The sequence below is a fragment of the Ictalurus furcatus genome, chromosome 20 (genome assembly GCF_023375685.1).
Source record: "Ictalurus furcatus strain D&B chromosome 20, Billie_1.0, whole genome shotgun sequence".
Taxonomy (NCBI): Eukaryota; Metazoa; Chordata; class Actinopteri; order Siluriformes; family Ictaluridae; genus Ictalurus; species Ictalurus furcatus.
Genome location: NC_071274.1, coordinates 8,672,403 through 8,686,425, shown reverse-complemented (window position 1 = coordinate 8,686,425; position 14,023 = coordinate 8,672,403). Strand labels below are relative to the sequence as shown.

The 14,023-nt window shown below is 37.6% G+C and overlaps 1 protein-coding gene across 1 annotated transcript in view; it reads right to left on the bottom strand.

Moving 5' to 3' along the window:
* esyt2a (extended synaptotagmin-like protein 2a) overlaps positions 1-14,023 on the bottom strand; it is a 53,608-nt gene that overhangs the window by 1,263 nt on the left and 38,322 nt on the right. Inside the window, exons 11-20 of the mRNA XM_053652236.1 lie at positions 12,591-12,639; positions 12,130-12,219; positions 10,835-10,930; positions 7,273-7,347; positions 5,381-5,467; positions 2,181-2,330; positions 1,629-2,050; positions 1,333-1,431; positions 216-347; positions 1-88 (exon numbers count right to left, since the gene is read on the bottom strand). The exon at positions 1-88 is cut by the window's left edge and continues 18 nt beyond it. Coding sequence (XP_053508211.1) covers positions 1-88; positions 216-347; positions 1,333-1,431; positions 1,629-2,050; positions 2,181-2,330; positions 5,381-5,467; positions 7,273-7,347; positions 10,835-10,930; positions 12,130-12,219; positions 12,591-12,639 — 1,288 coding nt within the window. The remainder of the gene's footprint in view (positions 89-215; positions 348-1,332; positions 1,432-1,628; positions 2,051-2,180; positions 2,331-5,380; positions 5,468-7,272; positions 7,348-10,834; positions 10,931-12,129; positions 12,220-12,590; positions 12,640-14,023) is intronic.

Genomic DNA, 14,023 nt, shown 5'->3' with positions numbered 1-14,023 from the left:
GTGTTTAGACAGAAGTCCTCCTCCATTTTTCACTGCTACATCCAAAGTTCTCCTGTGCAACTCCACCAGTGACACACTGAACTCAAATCTACACAAATATACAGACACGCATACATAAAAACACCCCAGGTTTCAAAATTGATTAGTAAATCACAAAACAAAACTAGAGAAGGAAAAGAAAAGAGGATGAAGAGGAGAGAAAAAAAGTATCTAACGTTTGGTCGTAGACTGGGTTGAGGTTTTTCTTGATCGTATGTGTTTTTCTACGTCCAGATCGCCGCTTATCAGGAAGCAGATACAAACGCACATAGGGGTCAGAGCCGCTGTCTGTGAATGATATCAGATTCCTACAGACAGACACACAAACAGGTCAAATAGACTGCATAACAATGACTAACCCTAGCCACGGACATTCACCATACCACTAATAAACATATGTTCTAATATATTTACAGTGCCCTCCACTAATATTGGCACGCTTGGTACATATGGCTGTGAAAAATTGTCTTTATTGTTTAACCTTTTGATCTTTTGTTAAAAAAATTCACAACAGTACTGTGCTCTCATGGATATCAAACAATTGCAAGCAACAAGGGTTTATCCAAAAAAATTATATACGTTTTTGTTAAATATAGGCATGCAACAATTATTGACACCCCTATGAATTCATACGAGAAAAATATATTTGAAGTATATTCTCATTGATATTTTACTTTTTTTTTGTACACCTGGGTGACTAGGAACAGGAAATTGTTCGATCATTACTTCCTGTTTCACATGGGTATAAATAGGAGGGAACACATCGGCCAAATTCCCTTAGTCATTCATAACAATGGGTAAGACCACGGAATATAGCTGTGACGTGCGGCAAAAGGTTGTTGAGCTTCACAAAATGGGAAATGGCAATAATAAAATAGCACAAGCATTAAAAATACGCATTTTCCACTATCAGGGTAATAATTATGATCCAGTCAACTGGAAATGTTATGAATCAACCTGAAATTGGACGTCTATATTGTCTCAATGCAATGTGAAGAGGGTGGTTTGAGTGGCCAAAGAAAAAAAAAAAGTGGCCTTTTGCCACACATCATGAATGACTAAGGGAATTTAGCCTACGTGTTACCTCATGTTTCATAACATCGTCTTGGACAGAAATTCTCAGCATTGCTGCTTTGTCAGGCCTTAGCAAACTGCCAAATAAATTTTTATGCAGCTTGCATTTACATGTAAATGGTAAACTAATGTTCCCTTTAGCTGTGTATCAATACTATGAATTGGCCCTTTGTTTGGCCTTGTGTATACATGCATACATGTGGATTGTTGTGTAGTTACCTGCAGCTGTGTACCACTACTATAAGTTTGTTCCGTTGGGAGCTGTGTCTTACTGTCAGCTCAATCTCTCCCAGGGGAAAATAACCAGAAGTGGAACCACTATAAAGACACGCATATCATTATTATACATACATAGTATATCATGCATTGTGTATCAATTTCCCCATCCCCTTTGTTCAAATCATCATCAAAAAGATGATGGGGTCAGTGAGAAACCTCACAGATCAAATGTCTCTCTGTGTGTGTGTGTGTGTGTGTGTGTGTGTGTATGTGTGTGTGTACGATGGGTCCTTTACTTCTGAAGTTCTTTAAGTCTGTGCTGTAGCTCCTGGGAAGCGTATGGATGGGAGATGTCAGAGGCAATGCTTGGTGTTGGCTCTTTGTTGTTCAGGTTCATCTGAGAGCCTGAAATTGCCAAGTTAGATGTACTCCTGCCTCTATCTGCTAGACGAACTGGCGAGTCCTCTAATGGGGTGGTAGAGACGGACTCACTCAACCCTTGGAGGTCATGGGCAGACTGATGTTCAGAAACAAGTGGGAGCTGTGAAGAAGGCTTGGAGCTGACACCAGAACCTGAGGTTTTGGGGGTGTTCTTCAAGCTTGAGGCATTTTGAGCAAGACTGGAATTTGATGCACTTGGAATGACACTGGAACTTCGATTGCGAATCTGCACAGATGACGGCTGGTCTGAAACCGACAACTTCTCCAAACTAAGAACCTGGAACACACATAGCAAGTTTTCAATTAATGCTGATCTGTTGACTCTGAAAGAAGTACTATTTAAGTTTGTGTTAAGAATGTGATAATATAAGTGTTTATGGGTATGAGTGAGTGTTTTTCCTGTGTACCCTTAGAGCAATCTTCATTTTGAGAGTAGCACTGGGTCCTGCACTCTTCAGTGGAAATCTCTGACTGAGGGTCATCTGCTCAGCCTGCAGCAGCCGAGTCAAAGGGAGAGTAAAATTCCCCAGCGTACACTCATGCCTCTCATCCTTTACCTAAAGACACAAGTAAATGGACATATGTAATGCAGCCTGGGAAAACCCTGCACATTGTGAAATGTTGCCAATACACCTGCTAATACAAGGTACAGTAGGGTATCCCTTTGCTCTCACAATAGCCTCAATTCATCATGGCATGGCATGGATTCCACAAGACGTTGGAAACATTCCTTCTTTCCCACGTTCACATAATTGTATCATGTAATTCCTGCAGATTTTTCAGGTGCACTTTTGTTGCAAATTTCCTGTTCTACCACATTCTAAAGATGTTGTCTTGGATTCAGATCCAGTGACTGGGAAAGACACTGAAGAACACTGAACTCTATCATGTTCATGAAACCAGTTTGCTTTTGCTTTGTGATATGGTGCATCATCATGCTGGAAGAAGCCACTAGAAGATGGGTAAATTATGGCCATAAATGGATGCACATGTCAGCAACAATGGTCAAATAGGCTGTGGCATTCAAGCAATGAATGATTGGTATTAATGGGCCCAAAGTGTGCCAAGAAAACATTCTGCACACTATTATACCACCTCCACCAGCCTGGACGGTTTACATAAGACAGGTTGAGACCTGACCCTACCATCTGTGTGCCTTAGCAGAACTTGAGGGTGTACTCACACTAGGCAATCTGTACTGTGCCTGAGCATGTTTGACCACCGAAGTCCAGTTCGTTTGACCAGTGTGATCGCTCCATAAAGTGCCCAGGCCCGCGTGAAAAGGTGGGCTCGGGCACGGTACACATCTAGTGTGATCGCGAACCATGGCTAAGCATGAAACTCAACACATGACATCAATGATGCGATTTATCCATTTAACAGAATATTTGGATTTATAATGGGTCTGGTTCTCACCTTATTGATGAACGGGAATTGCAGTAAGTAAGTAAAGCTGCAAATTCATCCCTCAACATCAGCTGCCTCTGTAAAAATCTTCCGATATGTGCAGCATGATTAAGTGAAACTTGCTGTGCTGCATAAGTGTAAATGTATTAGGCAATCTGTTAGGCATGTGAGAGGGCTGTGCCCCACCATGCCCCAAACAACTCCAAATAAGCCACACAGTATGTACAGTAATGTTACAACGATGGACTCAATCACTCTGTGCAAAAGCGCTTTTCTTCCCGTTTTCTTCGAAACAAAAAGTAGCGTTGTAATGACAAACATGCGCAGGCCTAGAACGTTAAGTGCAATGTAAGTGCAGGACAGGAGTGGGGCATGGGGGACAATCATGCTTGGGCACGGTACAAGGCAACCAGGCCTAGTGCAAGTACGCCCTGAGACTAATCAGACCAGACTATGTTTTTCCAGTCTTAAACTGTCCAGTTTAGGTGAGCCTGTGCCCACTGCAGCCTCAGCTTTCTGTTCTTGGCTGACAGAAGTGGAACGCAACATGGTCTTCTGCTGTTGTAGCCCATCTGCCTCAAAGTTCAACATGTTGTGTATTCTGAGATACTTTCCTGCTCACCACAATTGTACAGAGTGGTTATCTGAGTTACTGTAGCCTTTTTGTCCACAGAACTGCAGCTCAGTGTATGTTTTTCTTTATTGCACCATACAGAGTAAACTCTAGGGACTGTTGAGCATAAATATCCCTGGAGATCAGCAGTTATAGAAAATACTCAAACCAGCCCATCTGGCACCAACAATCATTCCATGGTCAACATCACTAAGATCACATTTTTTCCACCATTCTGATGGTTGATGTGAACATTACCTGAAGCTGGTGGCCCGTATCTGCATGGGTTTATGCACTGCAGCCACATAATTAGCTGATTAGATACATGCATGAATGAGTAGGTGTACAGGTGTTCCTAAAGTATTTGGTGAATATAAACATACTGTACATTATTTTGATAAGAATCAAAATATTTTGATAACTCTAATGACATCTCCATATTATCTCGGTTGCAATTTTCTCAACATGATTTAATATTATCCTGAGCTGACAGGCTATAAAAAGTGCTCCACGCTACTCTACATTTATTAAGCTAATGAAAAAGCAAAATTAGTTTACATTTTTTCCCCCAATTATAATTATAGATTTATGATGGAAAATGTGTTTGATGAAATATATTTGATTATCAGCCTTAGATGGTCAGCTTCATCTACATCACCTTTCACCTCAGATACTTTCAACACCAGAAATATTTAAACAAGCCTCATTGCCATCATTTCCCTCAACTGTTCACCCTTACATTGGTACTGAAATAACCTCTCAATTAATTTCCCATTATTGTTAGGCTGTTTAAATATTTTAACACTATGTCCACTGTACAGAGTGTATAAATGCTTTTCTGTGTAGATGATGTTGATGCCAGTGTGCAGGGCATTAGACATTTTTGTATCTGATTACACTTATGTACATCTTGCTATAGCATTTCCAAAATTCCAGAAGAATTGATCTAAGCCTGATATTCACCATGTGCACACTTAACTATCAAGGTTGTAGACATCTTTAAGGAGACTCACTGTTTTGTGTTTGTTAAATTGGCTCTTCACATTGGGTAAAGAGCCAATTTAACAAACACAAAACAGTGAGTCTCCTTAAAGATGTCTACAACCTTGATAGTTAAGTGTGCACATGGTGAATATCAGGCTTAGATCAATTCTTCTGGAATTTTGGAAATGCTATAGCAAGATGTACATAAGTGTAATCAGATACAAAAATGTCTAATGCCCTGCACACTGGCATCAACATCATCTACACAGAAAAGCATTTATACACTCTGTACAGTGTATAAATGCTGTTATATGTGTTTGATGTGATCTTTGCAGGAATACAGCCTAGGCAAATAATTTGTGTGAAATATGTTGATGGTTTCATAAAAAGAAATTGTTATAGAAGACAAACTTAATTTTGCCCAAAAATTAATTCCTTGCCAGAATATCTGAGTTCGTTCAGACACAGCAATATCTGAGAACACCAACAACACAACATATCAGTTTTATTTCAAAATTTTACACCCATGTATACATTTGTAGCACTCTGTCTGTGTGTGTGTGTGTGTGTGTGTGTGTGTGTGTGTGTGTGTGTGTGTTTTACCTCCACTTCTAGGTCCTGATTCCTTGGGTTATGTATTAGGAATGTGAAAGCCTCCTCCCAAACAGGCTCATTGGTTTTATAACGTGTCTATGAACAGAACAAAAACATTTTTAATAAATGCAAAAACACTTAAATATAACTCAATATGTCATGAATATTTAGACAAATACTTTAGAAGAGAAACACATTAGGGACAATCCTGGATGCTATTCTGGTTGAATATGTGATATGATATTTTAATATGATTGCAGGTATTTGTTGCTTAAGGTAATCCAACTGATTTAAAAACTTGCTGCTGGTGCCCATGGCTCTGAAGGCATGTGGACTCTTAGTGGACCCAATTATATGAGCAAAGCCTTTCGGAACTTTAGGATGATTCTACTGACTGTTTAAAATTTTTTTTTATTTTTTGATGTTTTGCCTATGATATTTTACACAACCCCGAGTCAGAAAAGGCACTATATAATCAAAAATATTATTTACTATTGCTAACAAACCTACCTGTTACTCAGACACATTCTGATGCTACCTCCTTCTTCCTCATAACTTCTAGCTGTAGCTACAGTAACTGAGCTTTCTCACTTGTCACATTTATTGAGCTACCCTAAATCTTTCAAATAGTACTAAATAATTATTCTTTTTATTTTCATAGCACTATGTAATGTTGAGAAGTCTAATAATGTCAACGATAATTTCATCATCAGAAAACATTTACCAAGCCTGAACACCTAAATTCTATTCCAAAATGATGGAATGCTGTTGTACATATATATCCGAGACAAAAACAACTGTATACAAAAACTGACTGAAATGCTTAATAATTTCCGAAAGTCTCAGTTGGTAAACTAAAGTTTAAAATGTAATATAAAGTTTTATTCTTTATATTTTTAACTCTTCCATGTTTAGTCACTCATCTATTACCATTTTTTATGCACACAATATATCCACCATTTGATTGATCCTTTAATACGATTTGATATCTGATATTAATGATTAATGTAGACTAGAGCATTCAAAAGTGTCAGTGTCGACCATTCTGGTGATATGGATGGAATTCAACAGTGTCTAGATTACACAATGCTCTCATGAGTGTCAACATTTTAACTTCTGAGAAGTAATAAAACACCACACTTCATAGTGCACAGATACATATGTTCAGTTGTATGATTCTTTAGTTTTATTCTCCCAAGAGTGTTTTTGTTATTAAGAAGATAAAATCTACAGCAATAGCTTCACTGATATTTAATATGACTTTAATATGGTGGTACTATTCATAGCTTACAATAGTTTAGCACATCTTGTGCACAGTGATTACTATATAATGCAGAGTTAAAAAATACATGCTCTCGAATTAGCATGTAAGCCCCGTGAAGAGATTGGGAGATTGTGTGAGTACAATAGGAAATGGATAAATGACTAAACATGTGCTGGAATACAAAATATGTAAATGGAGATATTGAAATATAAAGAAATATAAAGATCATACAAGATAAAAACATTTTTTTTGTTATTTTATCAACTGTTCAGGAAAGAGTCCATTTTTTCCCTGTTACATGCTCTATAATCAATATTTATATTCAGTCAAATTTCATATAAGTTGTATAGAATTACACACACTTACTGTATAGTCTAACAATGACTTATCATTTTGGAGATTTCATACTCAAGTGCCCAGTTCCCTAAACAATATGTGCTGCAGCTTTAATGTTTGCGAAGCTTTTGCATAGGACAAGCCCCACCAAACTCTTATGTGTTTAAATGTGTGAAGCTGAATGCAAATGATTCATGAATGTAAATATAAAACAATTCAACACAATTTTGCTGTGTAATAAACATAAAACCACAAATAATGAAGTCAAACAATTCTGTGCGAGTATGCACTTTATTCTCACCTTACTCTCGAAAACTGTGTGTCCAACTTTAAACTGGACCCAGGGACTGGGATCACTGGTGACTTTCTTCGCAGACTAGAGAGTAACAAGTTTCAATGATTATCATGTTATCAAATTACATTATTTTGCATATTAAATGTCTCAATTTTAATCCTCATAGACTTGAACAAAATAAAATGAAATATATGCTGGAATATATGTTTGTAAATAAAACATTAAACAAATCATTTAAATTAGCTTTTAAATAGGTTTTAACAATAATGCAACATAAACGTAGAAATCAACTGCAAAATCTAGATACTTTAAAAGAAAAAAAAAAACAAACAACTGATTTATTAGAGACATGAATGCTTGGACCCAGGTCGCAATTTTGCCTTTATTTATTTTTTTGCCTGTTTGTACTTATTCTCTTAAATGATGGAAGGTTCTTGGGCCTTCAAATTGTTCAATTGTTGTAATTGTCCACGAGCCACAGAGCTCTCCATTTCACATATTAACACCATCAGATGTTATTCATACCGTGCAGCCACAAGACTGGTTCAACATCAGTGGATCTATGCGATGCATATGTTCATGTCATATTTTCATAATGTGGCAGACATAATGCATTAAGTGCACTCAGGGTGTGTTTCTGCTTTGAAATAGCGCGGTTCTCACATCCCCTGTTTACGTCATTGTTTACATTCAGCAAGACACCTTGTTAGCAACAGCACAATCTTCTTTGCAGTGAACTGTGTGTGCTAATGTTAACTTGGGTGTTTCTATTAATAGGTACTTTCTTACCTTCATAGTTGTGTATGTATGATGAAGCATACAGTCTGAAGCCTTTTTCCAGCTTAATAAAAAGACCTTTGCAAGTGTTCCTACATATATAATGAATCTTGGTCACGTTCATTTTCAGGAGCTCTTGTAGACACCATGTGTAAAATTGCATCGTTGCCATTATAGTAGACGAAATGGAGTAGAAAAACCTCATGGTTATAATGCTTAAGTGTTTGTGCCAGTAGCAATTTGCACTTGTAATTAAATTGATGCAGGTCCTGCTGGGATGTGCTGTACCAAATCCTGCTGAGGATGCTAGGATCACTAACCATAGCAGACACTGAGCTATGTCTGAAATGAATGATAATTAGAATGCTGCTTTCTAGGTGGCTCCATACGGCCAATTGTGAAGGCATAATACATGTATCCTTAATTGTCCTGCAGTGGGACAGGAAACACTGAAAACAGGCAGAGTAGTTTGCTGACAAATAAGTTATTTGTAAAAAATTTTTTATTTCTAGCAAGAAACTCTTGGTGCTGTCACAGAATATTCACTCAATTTTCCCCAATGAAATGGTCATTAAAGCCTAGTGGACTTAAGGGTTAATGACTGTTAGCATATATCGGTAACCTGGCAGTATGGTGACATATGCTGGCTTCAAAACCCTTCTCAAATCGTTTTCTTAAAGGTACCTTCATAAATATCAAAGTGTTACGTGATTAGACAATTGTGTTTTGCAAAAGCATAGAAAGCAACGCAGCATGCAAGACACCTAAAGACTATTAGTCATTTTATTACTCAAAACCACAGTGTTACAAGCCACTGAGGACAACACATTTTGCCCTCTCATACACCCACATCAAAGTCCAATATGATTTTTTTTTGACAGAACAATGCTAGTAATGATCTTTTCAACTCTGATGGACAGAGAATATGAACTACTCACTACTAATTTTATAATGTTTTGAAAATATCCTTGTGCATTATATCACACAATGATTTTGTCACCTTAAACTGTAACCTCACTGCTCCAACCTGCAGAAATGAATCATTCTCTGTGGCCATATTCACTCTACCCACCTGGTTTTGAAATGGAAGTTTTGAGATTTTGAGGTTGATTAAGTCGAAATATGACCACCAAACTCTACTAAGTCTTTTACAACCGGACTAAGACACATGACCTGAAAAAAAGACTACCTTTAAAAGTTGAAGTTTTACTCACTGGTTGTTTATGGTGTGATTAACAGCTAGAATTACGAAGAATCAGTGGCATGGCGAGGAATTAATTTCGGGAAATATACTAAATAAAATCACTGCCTGATCTGTACAGTTAAATTGATTAAGTGTAATGCGCAGATGCATTGTGGGTGGATGCCGGAGAGTAGTAGGAGCCCAATGACGCAAATTTGTTATTTTAATCATTTAAGGGACAATTTACCATCGGTCAATCTTTCCATAATATGATTACACAAAATATGATTAAACGACCTAAGGGGTGCATTCATTTGAGGCCTGGACTGGTTGGAATATGGAATCTGTGATTATGATGTCTCTGCTGACCTTTAACATCATTGTGTAAAATATGTTATTTGACATGAGCATTTGGAACGGGAAAATATTTCAGGTTTCATACCTGAAATCCACCCCCACTAACTATGCCTCTGTGAAGAATGGATGAATGTATAAATAGTACCCTTTATATTGCCTCCCACTACACACAAACGAAAATATAAAACAAATATTACCAGAAACTTCACAGGTCACCAGTACCTGCTTCTGCCACCCCAGATTATATAAAGTTATTGAGCCAGCAAAAACAAAACAAAACTGATTGATTGATTTACGATCTAACCAACACCCAGGCCGTGAGTTAATAAAAGCCAAATAAATAGAACTAATTTCTTGCACTATGATACATTTTGTGTGCAGTTACAGGTAATGTAAATGAAAATGACACAAAATAGGGGGAGGATGCAGTATTGCAAGGAGTCTTTTGCATGTGCAACTTGTTCTCGACAGCTGTAGCAAGTTCGGACCTCGGAGAGAAACTGAAATTGCTGCATGTGTGTAATTACGAGTATATTGGCAATTCAAGGCATTCAGATGCACCTGAAGTTCAATAAGGCAAACATCCAAAACAGACGTGTTATTTTGTGCATCTGAATAATGCCATTAGTAGATCAGGCACATTTTCATTAAGTTTGCAAGCAGACATTTAGTGAATCAGCTATACAGACACTTTATTTTAAATGCCAGCATTTCTGTTCCTAGAAAATTATCACAAAATGTTTGCAGTAAAAATACTACTACAAAACAAGCACACAGGCAAATTAAAGTGCCAGACAAGGTCCTGCAGAAATCAGAAGTCATAAGGAAACATTTACAAGGAAACAGTCACAAAACACAAGCATACACAAAGAATAACACACTCAAGTGCAAAGAGAAACAAGCACGAGCAGAGGCAAAAGACTCACAAACAGAGTCCTGTATAGTGTAGCTGTGTTCTCACAGAACACGAACCCAGCAGAGCGACGCTCCTTCAGACAGCCACTGGACAGATTGCCTTCAAACACACTCTTCACCACAAGAAACATCATGCGAGAGCCAGGGAGGAAAAGAAAGAGGCAGAAGCTGAAACTGGGTATCAGGAATCAGAAATATAGGAATGACAAGACGTGTAGGAAAAGAATTACCAAAAGGGGGAAACCATATAAAAGAGAGGAACCATGGCAAGAACAGAACACCACACACACACACACCTGTATATGTATGCATATTTGTGTGCATATCAGAACTTACAGGCAGATTCTTGGCTGAGTCCAGGTGTACAAGGAGTAGTGCTGAAGAGAGACCATCATTTGCCTGGCCTTTATCTGCCCTAATACTGCCCAACACCTGCAACATCAAACATGTTCAATACCTGCAACAAGCATATATTTGTTCAACATCAACAGATGCACCTACTTGTATGCACACAGCTGCTCAATGCCCTCTCTCACTCCACACACACACAAACACATTTGCTTTACTATCCTTGTGAGGACACTGCTGCTAATTAATGCTAACCTTAGCCTCAATAACCAAAAGGAAACCTCTTGATTCAAAGTTGTTGTTTTATTTTAATAAACTAAAAACTGTACTTTTTTTGTAAAGCAGTTTTCCTAACAGCCGGAGGCAGATATTCCTGTCCTTGGGGACTTTTGGTCCCTACCATGATATAACAAAACACCACACATACACACACGCACTCACAGAGACAGAAACTCACAGAGACAGAATGTGTACACATTTCTTACAGGTCATGACATTTGTCATCATACGTTGTTAGTTTCATTTAAAAATATATTTTAAAAGGTTCAATACTTGTTTTATTCCTTACTTGTAAAAAAAAAAAAAAAAAAAAAAAAAAAAAAAATAGAATATGACCAAATTAACCAATGGTGTATTAATACACAAAAGTGTATTAAGTTGCTGAGAGTTGAGTTGCTTGCTTGTGTTTGGATGCTGTCAAACATTTTATAGACTGTCTACTGGCCACTGTAGATCCTGGGGGCGGAGCTTTATGAATATGGGCAGGAATCAATCAAATGTCAAACTCACCTAACCATTAGAGATCTAATCTTGAAAAGCATGCAAGCAGTCTCCAGGTTTGTAGACTTAATTATGCACCCAGTATGAAGATGCTGCAGGAGATCTGGTTAAAAACAACTGAATTTAAACTGTTTATGATGAATATAAACAGATTATTATCTGTATTCAAATCGGCCACATCAGACACTCAGCCTCTTCATTCTTTTCTTTTCATCTGTTCATTTTCAGTAAACTCTTTATCTGGGTCAAGGTCATGGTGGATTTGTAATCTATCCCGATAACCCTAGGCATGAAGTGGGAACACACCCTGGATGGGACATGAGTCCGACACTCACTATTGTATGGTTACGATATTTTTAAATTAATGTTTATAACCTATTTATTCATCATTCTAATGGTCTGATGTCACACAGGTTTTTCAAGCACATTTATGCAGTACGGTTTTTTTTTTTGTGTGTGTGTGTGTGTGTGTGTATGCATGCATGTGTGGATGTGTGAGTTACCTGGTCCAGCTTCTCTGGTGTGGCAAGGGGTGAGAGCCACTCTAGCTTTAAGTGTAGTTTTCCTGCTGCCACCTCCTCCAGCACAAACCACTACATTTACACATCCACATAAACAAAAGAAATGCAATTTTGATTAGGACTTTAAATCACATATACATGCGCTTGCTACTGTCAGTTAGCAGTCTGTAGAAATGTAATTTTTCCATGTGACTTTTGCACATTCCAAAATCAACACCCACATGATAAGAAAAGTTGCTTGGACTGCATGCTTAAAGTTATATATGATTATTGAAATTTGCCCAGGAGTTTTTGAAACTCCTGAAGTCACTTTCAGTGTACAAAAATATCAGTTTCAGCTGGAATAAAAGTTCCCAAGATCCAAATATTATTCAAGAAAAAACAGAATAAAAGTAGTAACAACAACAAAGTAAAATCTGTGGGGGAAAAAAAAAAGGTTTTACCTCATCAACTTTCTGCTCCTTCTGAAACTCATTCAGGTCAATCACAAGCCTGGAAGCAGAATGAAGTCTTTTTAAATCACAAGTTAAAATAAGAAGCCTTTCAAAAAGTTAAAAATAAATAAAATAAATAAATATTCAATATAAGGTTTCATTTTTGGCAGCCACATCAGATTATTTGCAGTTAACAAATGTCTTAAAGTAAATTTTTGCTAGTATGAAGTGATGTTGGGGTCTAACAAGTCTATCGAGCCCATCACAGCAGATTAACACAGCCAGTCAGTGACAGGCTGGACTGTTGATTGCACAGGGTGAAACGTGCCCTTGATTTCATCTGCATTGGGGATTACATTTTTAAAGGAGACCTATTATTCAAAATTCACTTTTACATGGTGTTTGAACATACAGTGGTGCTTGAAAGTTTGTGAACCCTTTAGAATCATCTATATTTCTGCATAAATATGACCTAAAACATCTACCTTAAAGTAGATAGAGAGAATCATTTTGTGTGAATCATTTTACACCAAACTGTGTTGTGCATGAGCTTGTCTCTGATGTATTCACAGAGTAACCATTCCGAATCATCCTGGTTCATTCTCACAGTTGTTACTTCTGCCGGAGTCCCTCCTTCATCAGTGTCCGACTCTGGTTCATACATATAGGGCTGAACACCGGTATTTACAGTGTCAGTCATACTGGTTCTCCTGATTTGTTGCCATAGTAGCTGAAGCACCAGCTGTAAATTCACAGCCCTCTTCCGGAAAGGGGGTGGGGAGAAGCAACTCATTTGCATTTAAAGAGACACACATGTAAACTATGTGTAAACTGCATTTTTGCTTCCACCATAAAAAGGGGCATTTACAGCATGGTACAATAAATTCTGAGCTGAACATTCTGGGGGCACCTGAGACTTAGATTACATCTTGTAAAAAAGTTCATAATAGTTCTCCTTTAAATCATGGGTGTAAAGAATGTGAACAAATTGGATTATTTATCATCCATTCTTACCCAGAAATATGTTTGGAGGAGAACTAAAAGTAGCAAAATGTCCAAAGTACAAATTACCGGGGGTGGGGGGGGGGGGGGGGCGGTTGGGGCGGGGGTGGGGGAGACGACGACACTGGACAACAAAACAGTGTTTGGCATTCAAAGGAAACACAATAATGACCCCAAGGTCATTACAGATTTGAAACACACACCAAATATAATCTGTTATCTTGGCAAAGGGAGGAGGCACGTATAGCAAGTATTGACTAAAAGGGTGCCAATAATTGTTGCACACCTGTATTTAACAAATACTTTTGTTTTTGCATAAACCAAACCAAATTTTGTTTGCAACTGTTCGAAATCCATAAGAGCAGAGTATTTTTGTTAAATTTTTTAATATAAGATTAAACAAAGACAATACTCATATATATATATATATATATATATAT